This window comes from Alexandromys fortis, unplaced genomic scaffold (genome assembly GCF_014885135.2).
Source record: "Alexandromys fortis isolate MF-2015 unplaced genomic scaffold, M_Fortis_MF-2015_v1.1 scaffold_18, whole genome shotgun sequence".
Taxonomy (NCBI): Eukaryota; Metazoa; Chordata; class Mammalia; order Rodentia; family Cricetidae; genus Alexandromys; species Alexandromys fortis.
In genome coordinates, this window is record NW_026067897.1 from 18,888,421 (window position 1) to 18,901,431 (window position 13,011).

Sequence of the window (13,011 nt, forward strand, 5' to 3'; positions counted from 1 at the left end):
GTAGTCAGGTGAAGTTCTGGAGTTATCTGTTGAGAACTGGTGCCCAAATAATGCAGAACTTCAATATTTGCAGCCAGGACTGTGATAGCACTTTGTAATGTAAGATGTGCAAAGAGCTAAAGAGTCTAGTATTTTGTTATCTACTCAACCAATACATTTTTCTATCCATATTTCAGAAGAAATTCAAAGTACATGTAAATGGAGTTTGATGATTAATTATTGTAATATTGTCCTTGAAGCTATTTAAATTATCCTTTTTTTGCTACAGTCTGAGAAAGTGATAGAGTATATACAATTGGAAATTGCTAGTAATAATTCTTCTGATGGTGCAATGCTGAAGAATAAATGTGAATATTAAAAAATACTGAATTAAGAATGATTATGAATAACAGGACTACCAGAGAAAGATTGATTAAACTTGCCTAGACACAAGAAAGTCATAAATAAAATAACATTTTTAGAAATTGTTTCATCTATTTTTTAATACCCAAACCATCCAAAGAAACATAGAAGAGTTCTGTGTGCTTGAAAATGAAAACAAAAAAACTAAATTTTGAGTTGTTTGATTTATGAAGAAGGCAAATGTCATATCTTGAAATGTTATTATTCCATATTTATAAAGCTTCTTAGAAATGGGATCAGGGCCCTGAATAAAAATAAGTACAATTAAATCTTCAGAATTTCCAAAGTTATTGACAAAGTAATGCCTTGTATATCATAGAAGTCCAATTATCAAGTATAATTGGAAATATCAAGAACATTTAATCACACTGATGGGCACATTTGAAAAAATCCCATAATGATACCTTAGTAGAGCCATTGCTACTAACAGTTACCATAAAAGGCTTCAGTTTTATGCCTTTTGGGAAACAATAGTTGACCAGTTGAGCATCACTTTAACCTCCCTTTGTTATGGAAGAATATGAAGCTATTTTGTGAACTGTAATATGCATATTATGGGCTACATGGAAAGAACATTCTAGTGAGAAAGAAGAGCACACAGGGCACCAGGTAAATGTGAAAACTATGAACTGCAGGAAAACTAGAGAAATCCATAGCACTCATGAAAAGTCCTACTATGTCTTTGGTCTGTATATTCATCTATCTGAGGACATCCCTCACCCGTAGACATATGCACCTCTGTATGACCAGATAAGGAAGGATTCCCTGTAAAGGAGCTGAGTGTCTCCTCATGGTAGCTGACAATCAACCTATATTTGCCAGCTGCACTTTGAAAAGGCAAAAGATAAATCAGCTCACTGAGAATTAACTGTATCTCGTCTTCAGACAAACTGGATAATAACTGTAATGATATGGCATACTGTTTTTTCAGCCCTTAGAGTTAGAACAGTGACTGCCAATATGGTCTAAAAGATAAGCTTGGATGATGAAAAGTAATCCATCTATGAGATAAGAAGCCACAGAACATTTGACGGCCCTGAATGGACAGTCAAAGTGGGTAAGACTCTGTTCATGATAAAATCACATTCTGAATTTAGAAAAGGTTAGGGATTAACAGAGGGATTCATTATTCATTCTCTGAAAGTCGGTGAGAAGCCTGGGCCAAGACGTGAGAGGATGAGAAGGCACACAACCAATGAAACATTATGTACCCCATTGTTTCCCTCAGAAATTGAAAATGTTAGGTAAGGATTATTCTTGTCAACAGAACAAACAGTTGAGACTAAAAACAGTTATGGACCATGCACTAATTCCCTATGTTTGCATCAACACAAGCCCATAGCAGAGTTCTCTTTAAAAGGATCCAGGGACACTCACCACTGGCAAGAAGATTACAACGAATCAAAACTTAGATCCAGATAGAAAAGAATATCTCATGACTCAGAGAGACCCTTTTTGAATTTGCATGTCTGACAATCCAAACAAATCCCACAACCATCAATAAAAGCTAATAGCAAAAATGCTATATTAATTTTAATGTTTATTATCCAGCTAAGGAATTCAAGTAAATTGAATTAGCTCTGTGTCACAATATAAAGTCATCTTATATGAGCTGATACACAAAGAAGCAGGTCTTTTGAAAATTGGGATCCCCTGTTGATTGAATTTGGTGATAATAATTGGTGAGGTAGCAGGAAGTTGATGAGGTAGCTCTCACACTCATTCGGTGGTCAAATTTAACACAGGTGAAGAAAAGGGCAGATTGGAATAACATAGATTATTGGGATCTTTCTATAAAATATTGAGAATTTGAAATGCTTATTGGAACATCTATTTTTTTCTCTTTTTTAAGCCCAACTTTTGTTGATTGCATTGATGGGTTCTAGAGGATGAGTTGTGGAACATGGCCCTGTGAAACTCTTTCCAAATATAAATATCAATCGTCCCTTCAGAAGGGGTCATTCCTGCTTTTCATGTTTTTTAAAGTGGGCTTGGGGAGTTCTGTCTGCAGTGGATGAGGCAGGCTTTGCATTGTAGTCTGATTCTCAGTGAGAGATGAAACAGTGAAGCTCACAATTACGTGTGGACAGCAGCTGAATCTAAAACTCTTCTTTTCTTGTACATGCTACACAGCCATCAGCAAGACAGTCCAAATTCAGCATCTCAGAAAAGATTCTGTAACTCACCAGACTGTTCTGAGAACACTGGTAAATGTTTGACTATGTAAATGAGTAGAGCTATTCTATTAATGTTATGTGATTTTTTTAAAGATATATTTAGAAGAATACATGAGCTTATGGTCTATGAGCCTTAAAATCTTCCAATACTGTGGCGTTATGAATGACAGAATCTCTGCGTTTGAATACCAATCACAAGAATATACTAATTGCAAGAGATAATTGAGTCTGGCAACATTCTCCCTGGAGTTTTGGAATGTTTTTTAGCTCTTCATGTTTATGTTTTTAACTCTCTAGCTCACCCAAATAATGATTTCAATGGTCTCTACACGCTAATGTCTGGCCCTTTGGAAGATGTTTCAGAAGTTTAAAATGTAAACAAACATTTAGAGCATAACAAAGACCCGCAAGAAACTCTGGCCCATTTTATATTGTTTTCTAAGATTCAGCCAGAATCTTTGCACCATCATCTGTTAGTTTTACCTGATAATAGACTACAGGTGAGTAGAAACCTGAAGAAAATAATAGGAGAACCTCATGCTGTCTGGTTCTCACCTTTGTCCCTGCATCTCAACAGTGCCAAGAATGAAGAAGGATGCTTTTAGAACGTGATGCACAGTAGCCATTAAGGGCCTGACCTAATTCTAAGCAGGAAAGCAAACTACTCTTCAGGCTCAGGATCGCATCACATTCTGTCTTTGTTTTGTAATTATGAGTTTGAAGTTGTGGATAAGCTATCAACATAGATGCTTTAAGTGGAGACATCTATTTTTTCTTTCACATATGGAGCTTCCTTAATTTGGTATCACAGAAATTTGAGTTTTGGAACACTGGGTATCATCCACAGGAAATCTCTTTGGTAAGAATTAATGTCATTTAAAGAAGAGGACAGACAAAGAAGGTCTTTGTTTGTTCTAAATTCAAGTTTAATTTCTTTTCCAGCATGAATTTTGCCTACATGAAAGCACTGATTTTTCTTTATTCCCTTTGGCTAGAACATAGAAACACTGTGAAACAGGTGATAATTCCCTTTTCTTCAGTAGCCAAATAACATGAACACTATTAGTACATGCATAATCTGCTGAAAATTTTTATTCCAAATTTATGAAACTCCAATACAACAATTTGAATAAGTCTCTGACCACAATGCCTGAAAAATAATTTAAGTAGATGAGATATATCATTGATGTATATCACAATGACTACTTGTTTCAAATTATGACAAAATATGATTCATATATCTGAATGTCAATTGATTCATATTATATACAATCCTCTGAATATAGGAATAAACATAAACTACCTCTTCTAAAAATACTTTCTGGCTTTCCCTAAGCCAGAATTACTGTAATTAAAGCCTCTTTATTCTTGTTTATTATTTGCAAAGGAACATTACTTTGGGTCTGAGACTCTTAGCTGAAACTAATTATGACCCAAGGAAGTATCAAATGTGTTTTAAATTCCTACACTCTACCATAAATTCAGTATAAGTGATCACATCAGAACTTAGCTAAGCTAATGAGCCTCTGTTAGTGCCATATGTGAGCACACAAAGCTGAAGGAAACTAGAAATTCAGAATCCTGCCACCCAGCAGTGGTCACGGTCTTTTTACACACACTGTGATAACAGATATCACAGATGTGATAACTGATGATGTCCTGAAGACACTTGTGCCCTCTATGAAAACCAAGGACATTTTTCTCCCCACTGAGAAGTGCCTTGATGGACTTGCTCCTTCTCATGAAATAATAGAGCTAGAACTGGGCAAGAAGACAGGGAGAGCCTTTCTTCTAACAGGGAAAAAAATGAATAGAATAACTATAGATAACAAAAGACTTAGGTTCAAATGATGCCCAGGGCCTCAGTCCCTAAACTTAACCTATAGGTTTTTTTCCCCCTTTCTGGTTTCTGGAGATGTGACTTGTACACTCACAAGTGAAGGAGACCAGAAAACCCAGGGAGAATGAGACGGGTTTTGTTATGAATGGCATTAGTGGATTAATAACTCAGTATCAGCCAAGACCTAGTTGTGATGAACCCAGCAAAGCTTTAGCCTGATTTCCAAGCTGAAATGAGGTAGATACACTTGGTCCGCATTTATAGAATTGAACTGAGAAGTCATAGGTGACAGACAGATTGTGTCTTTCTCTAGGAAACTCAAATTTTCTGGTATCAAGCTGACCTAAAATGAACTGTGTCTCTATTATCTAGAGAAGATGGATTTGAGTCCTGTTCTCTATGCACCAAAGAAGAAGAAATGATTGCCCTGAAGAGTGAGCGCAGAGTGCATGCTGACAGTCGAGTGCTGATGCGACAGGGACAGCTCTTTAGAAGGTCCCAATGAATCTATTCCTAGTGCTTTCATACTTAATGTCCCCTGGTCAAACTTCAGTGGCTCCCAATTGCTTTAAGAACAAATTATAATTTCTTAAAATTACCTTCAATATACCTCACAAATGTGCAAGTCAGCATTCCTTTCCTTACCCACAAGAATGCTGTTCTTTGCTATATTGTAAAGTCTCTGTGTGCCCTAAGGACACCATGGCCTCAGTCAATTGCCCAAGACTGTGCTTCTCAGCTCCTGTGGACCATGTGATGAGATCCTGTCACAGGTCCTTATATAGCTTCTTCCCACACTTTGAAGTCTGTCTGTGCTTACTCATTGAGCAGAGACTTTCTGGGGGAAAATAAATGGTTTCCTACAAACATTCTCTACCATAGAACATTGCTGTGGTCTTTTTTTTTTTCCAACACCCATATTGTGCTCCAACTCTTAACACACTCAAATGGATTGTTTAAAGAAAGAAGAGCCCAGCCCAATTGTAATTTCTTGGCGGAGCTTACTGACAATCCAAAGAGAAAATTTCAAAATGGCTCACAAGTGTTGCTATAAAACAGGGTGCCACACTCCATATAAAATTAGAAAAGTCAGTGTGGAGCAACCCCTTCATTCTTCTTCAGGGTCTGTCTTTGTATACCCTATGAACATGGCAGCTTATCACCAGCAGGGGCGGAAAGTGAAAAGAAGAAAGTTTCTCCTGACTAAGTGAAGCCCAGTGACTCCAAGACTAAGACAGCCATGTTCTTCTATCTCAGATTAGACCACAGGCTCTTGGGCAAACGCTGCCTCCCACTCATCCTGGGAGCTGCTTTTCATTCTCCCTTATTACTGAGCAATCCTCCGCTCTATGAATTTTTCTTTAGCTAGATTCCAAATTGTATTTTTAAAAACCTGTTTTCTAGACAACTTTTGATTTAATTTTTTGCTTGTCATGCTTTTCTTTGTATTTCAATCCATTATTTATTGTTTTTAATAAATAAGTGTAGTGGTTGCTTTCCCCATTTTATATTTACAATGGTCTCTTCCACTAAAACTACATTTTTATCAGTGCTCTTTAACATGATGTCTTATATGTCTCCTTTACTTTTTGCATGTGCTCTTATCTGCTGTGCCTTTTTGATCTGTGCTCTTATCAATTGTTCTCTGTCTTTTATTTATACGCTGTGAAGGATTTCCCATATTCATTTAAAAGTCTCTATTTCATAGGTACATTCTCTCATTCCATTAATATTTTCTCTTTAAACGTACAATCTCTTTAAATTTATCTCTAAAAGTACATGGATCCTGGTGAAATCCTACTTTAATTCCTATGTTTTAATATGTTATATAAATCATAAATCATTTTGACAGTGTTTTGGTAATCTGTTCATGTTGCTGTAGATGTTAGCTTCATTTGCTTCCAATTTCTGAACCAATTTGCCGGTGCAGATCCATGTGACAGAGCTGTTACAGAGATCATGAACATCTGAGCTGTCACTAACCTCATGGGCTAGAGGTAACGTCATGATCAGATCAGTTCCTTCAAGCCAGATTTCCCAAAAACATTAGCTAGGAGAGGCTCCCAAGTCTGCGAACTAGATCCTACCCAGTTTCTGTTGTTCTTTAAGTGTGTGCACACACAGACACCTGCGTGTCAAGTGTCCTTGTAGAGATCAGAAGACCACTTTCCGGAACTAGTCCCCTACTTCTATCCTGTGGGTCCTAGCTGTGGAAACCAGGTCCTCAGACTTGTTGGCAGGCACCATTTGCCCATCTCACTGCATCCCTCCCCCACACCCAACTGAAATGCAGAAAAGTCTTTCAAGTAAACTGTCGATCTCGACTTGTGTTTATTTGATAAATCTGTTGAAATGATCAACTTGGAACACTTGGTGAACACTTGTCAGATTCTGTACATCAGTATTTCCGTAAGATGTTGACCCTGAACATTTAGTAAGTTAGTAAAGCTGCTTCCTGGTTTCCATCTCTGGCGATAGACAAACCAATAAAATGAAAAACCTGGACAGTAATAATGAAAAGAAAGAAAAGGTGACGGTGAAACCCACTAGTTTGTTTGGTTCATATCCACTACTAACTACAACAAACAGAGACAAAACATTGCATTATAGGCAACTAATTTCCAACATTTGTGTACCACATCAATGTGATTAGACACTCATTTCCAACCTATTAAATCAGAACTTGCAGACACAGCCATATAACTGTTGAGGATCTAAAGATTCACTGTCTTAATAGAGAAAATTCAGGTAGGCATTCCTTATGCTAGGCCTTGATTCATGATTAGAAAGTTTATCATACTAATAACAAAATGAACTCAGCAGATTATATTGACATATATTTGTGGATACACATGCACAGATATATCACATATAATCTAAGAAAAACAGGTGACTAACTTGAGAGTGAGGAGGTATGAAAAAAGCTAAAAAAAGGGTAGATGGGAAGGGCTGGAGAAAGTAAAGGTATTAGGGAACAATGTAATTCTGTTTCAATTAAAAATCTTTTAAAATGAAAAATTCTTAATTATTAATCACATAGAAAAAGTATCCCCCATACTCTATATTAAAATACAGCCATCAGCAACAAAAAATATTGTTATTTTATGAAGTGGCTCTTATAAATTCATTAATAGATTTCTTTCTATCATACCCAGAGTTCTGCTGGAGGACAGACATATTCATATGGAGAGAGCCAATGGTTCCATGTTGACAGAATTTGTCTTGGTGGGGCTCTCTGACCACCCAAAGCTCCAGAAAGTTTTATTTGTGCTGGTTTTGTGCATGTATCTGCTGATCCTGCTTGGGAATGGAGTCCTCATCTCAGTAGTCATCTACAACATGCACCTGCACACCCCCATGTACTTCTTCCTCTGCAACCTTTCCTTCCTGGACATCTGCTACACAAGCTCTTCTGTCCCACTCATTCTTGGTAGCTTTCTGAAAGGAAGGAAGCGAGTTTCCTTCCCTGAGTGCATGGTCCAAATGTTCTTCTCCTTTGCCATGGGTGCCACAGAATGTGTGCTCCTAGGCACGATGGCACTTGACCGCTTTCTGGCCATCTGCTATCCACTGAGATACCCTGTCATCATGAGCAAGGGTACCTATGTGCCCATGGCGGTTGGATGTTGGGTTTCTGGGACTGTTGACTCGTTGGTGCAGACATCTCTGGCAGTGCATTTACCATTCTGTACTGATAACACCATTCAACAATTTGCCTGTGAATTTGTGGCTGTTGTGAAACTGGCTTGTGGAGATATTTCAATCAATATGATTAGCATGGCAGCGTCAAACCTGCTTTTTCTAGCTGTTCCATTGATAGTCATTGCTATCTCTTACGTTTTCATCATTGCCACCATCCTGAGGATCCCTTCCTCTGAAGGAAAACAGAAGGCCTTCTCCACGTGCTCTGCCCATCTGACAGTGGTGATTATATTCTATGGAACCATTTTCTTCATGTATGCAAAGCCCAAGTCTAAAGTCACTGCTGGGACAGGACATCAAAGTGTGACCGAGGCGCTTATCTCCCTTTTCTATGGAGTAGTGACCCCCATGCTCAATCCTCTCATCTACAGTCTGAGGAACAAGGATGTGAAGGCTGCTGTTCAGACCATGCTGGGAGGAAATCGTCTGATGAAACATTAATGATTATTTGTTTAGACTCTGTGACTTGCTATTGGAACTTGTGTTTATATAAACACGAAATTCACGAAGATCGAATGACACATGAAAACTCAAAGGCATTAAAATATTTTGGTTTCTTTTGTTACAATTTAGGTTTTGTTATAAATGCAGAAATGAGACCTATTGACATTTGTTAAATATACTGTTACAGAAATGCAAGAATGCTGAAAACATTTTGGAACAACTAGCAAGGAAAATAAACTCTTCAAATTTAGAAAATGGTTTAAGAAACACATTTATTTAAAGTCCTTAAGGGAGTTTATAGTCCATTGTAGGTACACTGTTGATGAGTAGGCATAGTAAATATTAATTGATACATGATGTAAGATATTTGCTTTATTTGCTCATTTCTTTAATATTTTTATTCAACATACCTGTAAACTCCCTGATGATAAAACTATTCTGTTCTTTAACCTACAATAACCCAACTCATAACAGGGTCTGGAATATAATAAATGTTAAATGTTGATAAGATTAAGTATTTTAAAGGTATTGTATGTGTTAGGATTTTTTCACACAAACATTCACTTTATGGCTAAGGCATTACATTTTGCTTTCTTTGTTATGCTCATTGCCGCTGAGCAGGAGAGCACGGTTTTGCTTTCCAGCAAGGATAGTTTTTCTGAGACTTTATTGATAATAAGAATATAGAGATAAAGTAATTCTAATAATGCATCCTGTGTTGTAGCTTCTTAAACGTTAGGTGACACTGTAGCAGAACACACCTCTCATATTTATAACTGAGTACAGGCTGGAAGGTAGACCTCATCTTGCCCTGCATTTCGGAATCTTCCACTCTGATGAAAGCCGCAACACAGTTACACAGAGCTGGTAACCGAGAGAACTTGCCATTTGTGGTTGAGTGGACAAAGATGTTGAGCCAAATTCTTCAATGAACTCGATTTGTGAGATTAGGATTAGATATGGTGATCAAAAATGGAAACTATGCTTATTTGTTGGACAGTGGGGTCCTGTGAACTAGCACCCAGCTGATCAATAAAGACCCCACTTTCCCCTAGGGGTCCATCCTTAGTCAGTGCTAATTACTGCTCCTCGTGGAGGTAGGGGTGAGGGTGAGGTTGGGGGGAAGGGGAGACAGGGAGAGGAAAGGGAGAAGGGAAAGACTGGCGAGAGCTTTTTCAATAGAAAATTATATTTAAATAAAAAAAGGTTTAATAATTCCAGTCATTCCCGTCAGAATGTACAACTGCTATGAACATCTGATACGACTGTAGGAATAAATTATAGATAATTATTGGTCTTTTTATAGGTCAGAGAAAAAAGTTAAACACTTAAGACTTCATGAAACAAATCCTATGGTTTTAGGTACTTCATTAAGTGTATTTATTGCTTACCTTAGTATCTATTCTGATAGATTGGTAATTATGCCATAATCTTTGTAAAATATTTTTGCCACTATTTATGCTAAAATTAACTATAATTTAATAATATCGAGTAATGTATAATGAACTATGCTAGATATACACACAGTCTTTTGGAATATTCACATTTAAATCTTAGCAGGAAGTTGATTTTAGAGAAAAGAAGAAAGAAGCAAAGAAACAAAAGGAAGAGGAGAAAAAAATCAGAGAATTTAATTTCAGAACTAACATGCTAGCTGTTTTACTATGATATGATGCTATTTCTGATTAACTTTTCACAATAATATTGTGAGTTATATGACATCACTACTGCTTTACAGGCAAAGATTCTAAGATGCACAGAGGTTCACACACCTAGATGTTTTAGCTGGGTTTTTATTCTTTAAGGCTGACAGGTCGATTGGGAAATCTAAAGTCCAGTTGTTTATTTGAGTCAGGAAAATAATCCAGAGTATGTGAATTCATAAAAGTTCTGAGAAGGAGAGGGAGAGAGAGAAAGAGAGGGAGAGGGAAATGGAAAAGGAGATGGAGAGGGAGGAAATTGATTTTTAAAATGGATCTTAGAGCTAATATGTCAGACTCCTCTTATGTTGACTCAGAGATGCCTAAGTCTTAAGACCTTTCCTCATATGAGCTTATTGTTATTTCACAAAGTAAAACTGGACAGCTCAAAAAATAGGTTCATTAACCCAAATCCCCAAGTTACTTGGTCAGAGATGACACCAAGCAAGTGAGAGGGTGAAACATGCAGGTGTAATGGCACTGACAGATAGCACTGTGTCCTAAATAAGAACTGTCAAAATAGAGAAACTGAGCTGCAGAAGAGCAAGCAAGAGCATGGACATAGATGTGTTCACGTTGGCCTCTCTCTGTTCCTGACTCTGATGTGATGATACCAGCTGTTCAAATTCAAGCTCTGACGTCCCTGCTATGAAGGACTGTAGCATTGCCTGTGGGTCAAAAGCAACCACTTATGAAGTTGCTGCTTAAGGAAGTCTTCCAAATACAAATTTTCATACCTTTCACCTTTGATCTTGTTTACCGATCAATAGTTATTGGAAGGTAGGAGAATGTCACAGGTACATTTTACTACAGGGTTTCTTTGTAAATTTACAGGACAGTGACCATCATGAGCGGATTATGAAAGAAGTCATAACACAGAATTGTTATGTGCTCATGAGTCTGTTAACAGCAGCTTCCTCCTGGGAATGTCATACACACGCTTGAACTTCCTAAAGGAAGTGGGCTGTAAGCATTGTCATCAAGGGTTTTTAACAAACCAGAAATCCACTGATTATAGGGACAAGGGTTTTCAGTGGTATACCCTACAGGAAGAAGAGTAGATTGCAGAGAGTTTCACTTAGTGGTAGAGGCTGAAGTCCAAGAGCTACCATCTAAGCCACGGGGTTTACCTTCACCAATTGGAGGAAGAAGGACCCCAGAAGCACAAGCCTCACCTGCACCCGCTGGAGGAACAGATGGACAGACAGCAATGTAAGAACATATCCAACTACAGGAAGACCAATATGGCACTACTAGAAGCTAGTAGTCCTACAACAGGAAGACCTGGACATTCTAACTCAGAAGAAGCAGAGAAAAAAGATCTTCAATAGAACTTTATGAATCTGATAGAGACCCATAAGGAGGAAATTAATGATGCCCTTAAAGAAATGGAGGAAAAGATAAACAAAAACTGGAAGAAATAAATAAATCTCTTTAAGAAACCCAAGAAAAACCAATAAAACAGTGAAGCAAACAACTCAAACAGTGCAAGACTTGAAAGCTGAAACAGAGGCAATAAAGAAAACACAAACTGAGGGAATTCTGCAAATGGAAAATCTGGGCAAATGAACAGGAACTACAGATGTGAACATAACCAACAGAATACAAGAAATGGAAGAGAAAATCTCAGGAGTTGAAGATACGATAGAGAAATTAGATTAATTTATCAAAAAATGTTAAATCCAACAAATCCTTAACACAGAACATCCAGGAAATCATGGACACCATGAAAAGACCAAACCTAAGAATAATAACGATAGAAGGAGATATTCAACTAAAGAAAATATATTCTACAAAATCATAGAAGAAAACTTTCCCAAACCAAAGAAGGATGTGCCTGTGAAGGTACAAGAAACTTACAGAATACTAAACAGACTGAACCAGAGAAGAAAGTTCCCTGGCTATATAATAATCAAAACACTAAACATACAGTCTAAAGAAAGAATATTAAGAGCTGCAAAGGAAAAAGGCCAAGCTACGTTTAAAGGCAGACCCATCAGAATTATACCCGACTTCTCAATGAAAACTCTGAAAGCCAGAAGGTCCTGGTCAGGTATGCTACAGACTCTAAGAGATCATGGATTCAAGCCCAGACTACTATACCTAGCAAAACTTCAATCACCATATATGGAGGAAAAAATATATTCCACGACAAAGCCAAATTTACACATTACCTATCCATAAATCCAGCTCTACAGAAGGTACTAGAAGGTAAACTCTAACCTAAGGAAGTTAGCTGAATGAAAGCATAGGCAAGAAGTAACCTCACACCTCACCTTTGTTAAGTCTGAATGTACAGTTTTAAACTTTGTAGACAAGATGCTTGCCTCCCTACTTGCCTTGCTTACATTCCCCTTAAGAGCCAACACAAGCCAGGTGGTGGTGGTACAAGTCTTTAAACCCAGCACTTGGGAGGCAGAGGCAGGTGGATCTCTGTGAGTTCAAGGCCTGCCTAATCTACAAGAGCAAGTTCCAAGACAGGCTCCAAGGATACAGAGAATCCCTGTCTCGGAAAAAAAAAAAAAAAAAAAAAAATTCCATACACATTAAATTTCTTTCTGAACCTTAAATGTTCTCATTTATTTTGAGTATTATACACACGGTTTTTCAATCTATGTCCTGTATACCTTCCATCATATCAGAGGAATTTGATTAAACAAACCCAGAGCAGGAGATTTAGAGGAGTTCAGTTGCTAAGGGTAACTCTGGATTCCCAGGACGAAGGCAAACAACCAGCACCTAACTA

The 13,011-nt window shown here is 37.5% G+C and overlaps 1 protein-coding gene across 1 annotated transcript; it reads left to right on the top strand.

Annotated features, from left to right (window-relative positions):
• The first annotated feature begins 5,211 nt into the window (after window positions 1–5,211).
• On the top strand, window positions 5,212–8,864 carry LOC126515798 (olfactory receptor 13C8-like). Its single transcript, XM_050165725.1, has one exon. The coding sequence runs from the start codon at window positions 7,603–7,605 to the stop codon at window positions 8,560–8,562; it is 960 nt and encodes a 319-aa protein (XP_050021682.1). The 5' UTR covers window positions 5,212–7,602; the 3' UTR covers window positions 8,563–8,864.
• Window positions 8,865–13,011: the final 4,147 nt, after the last annotated feature.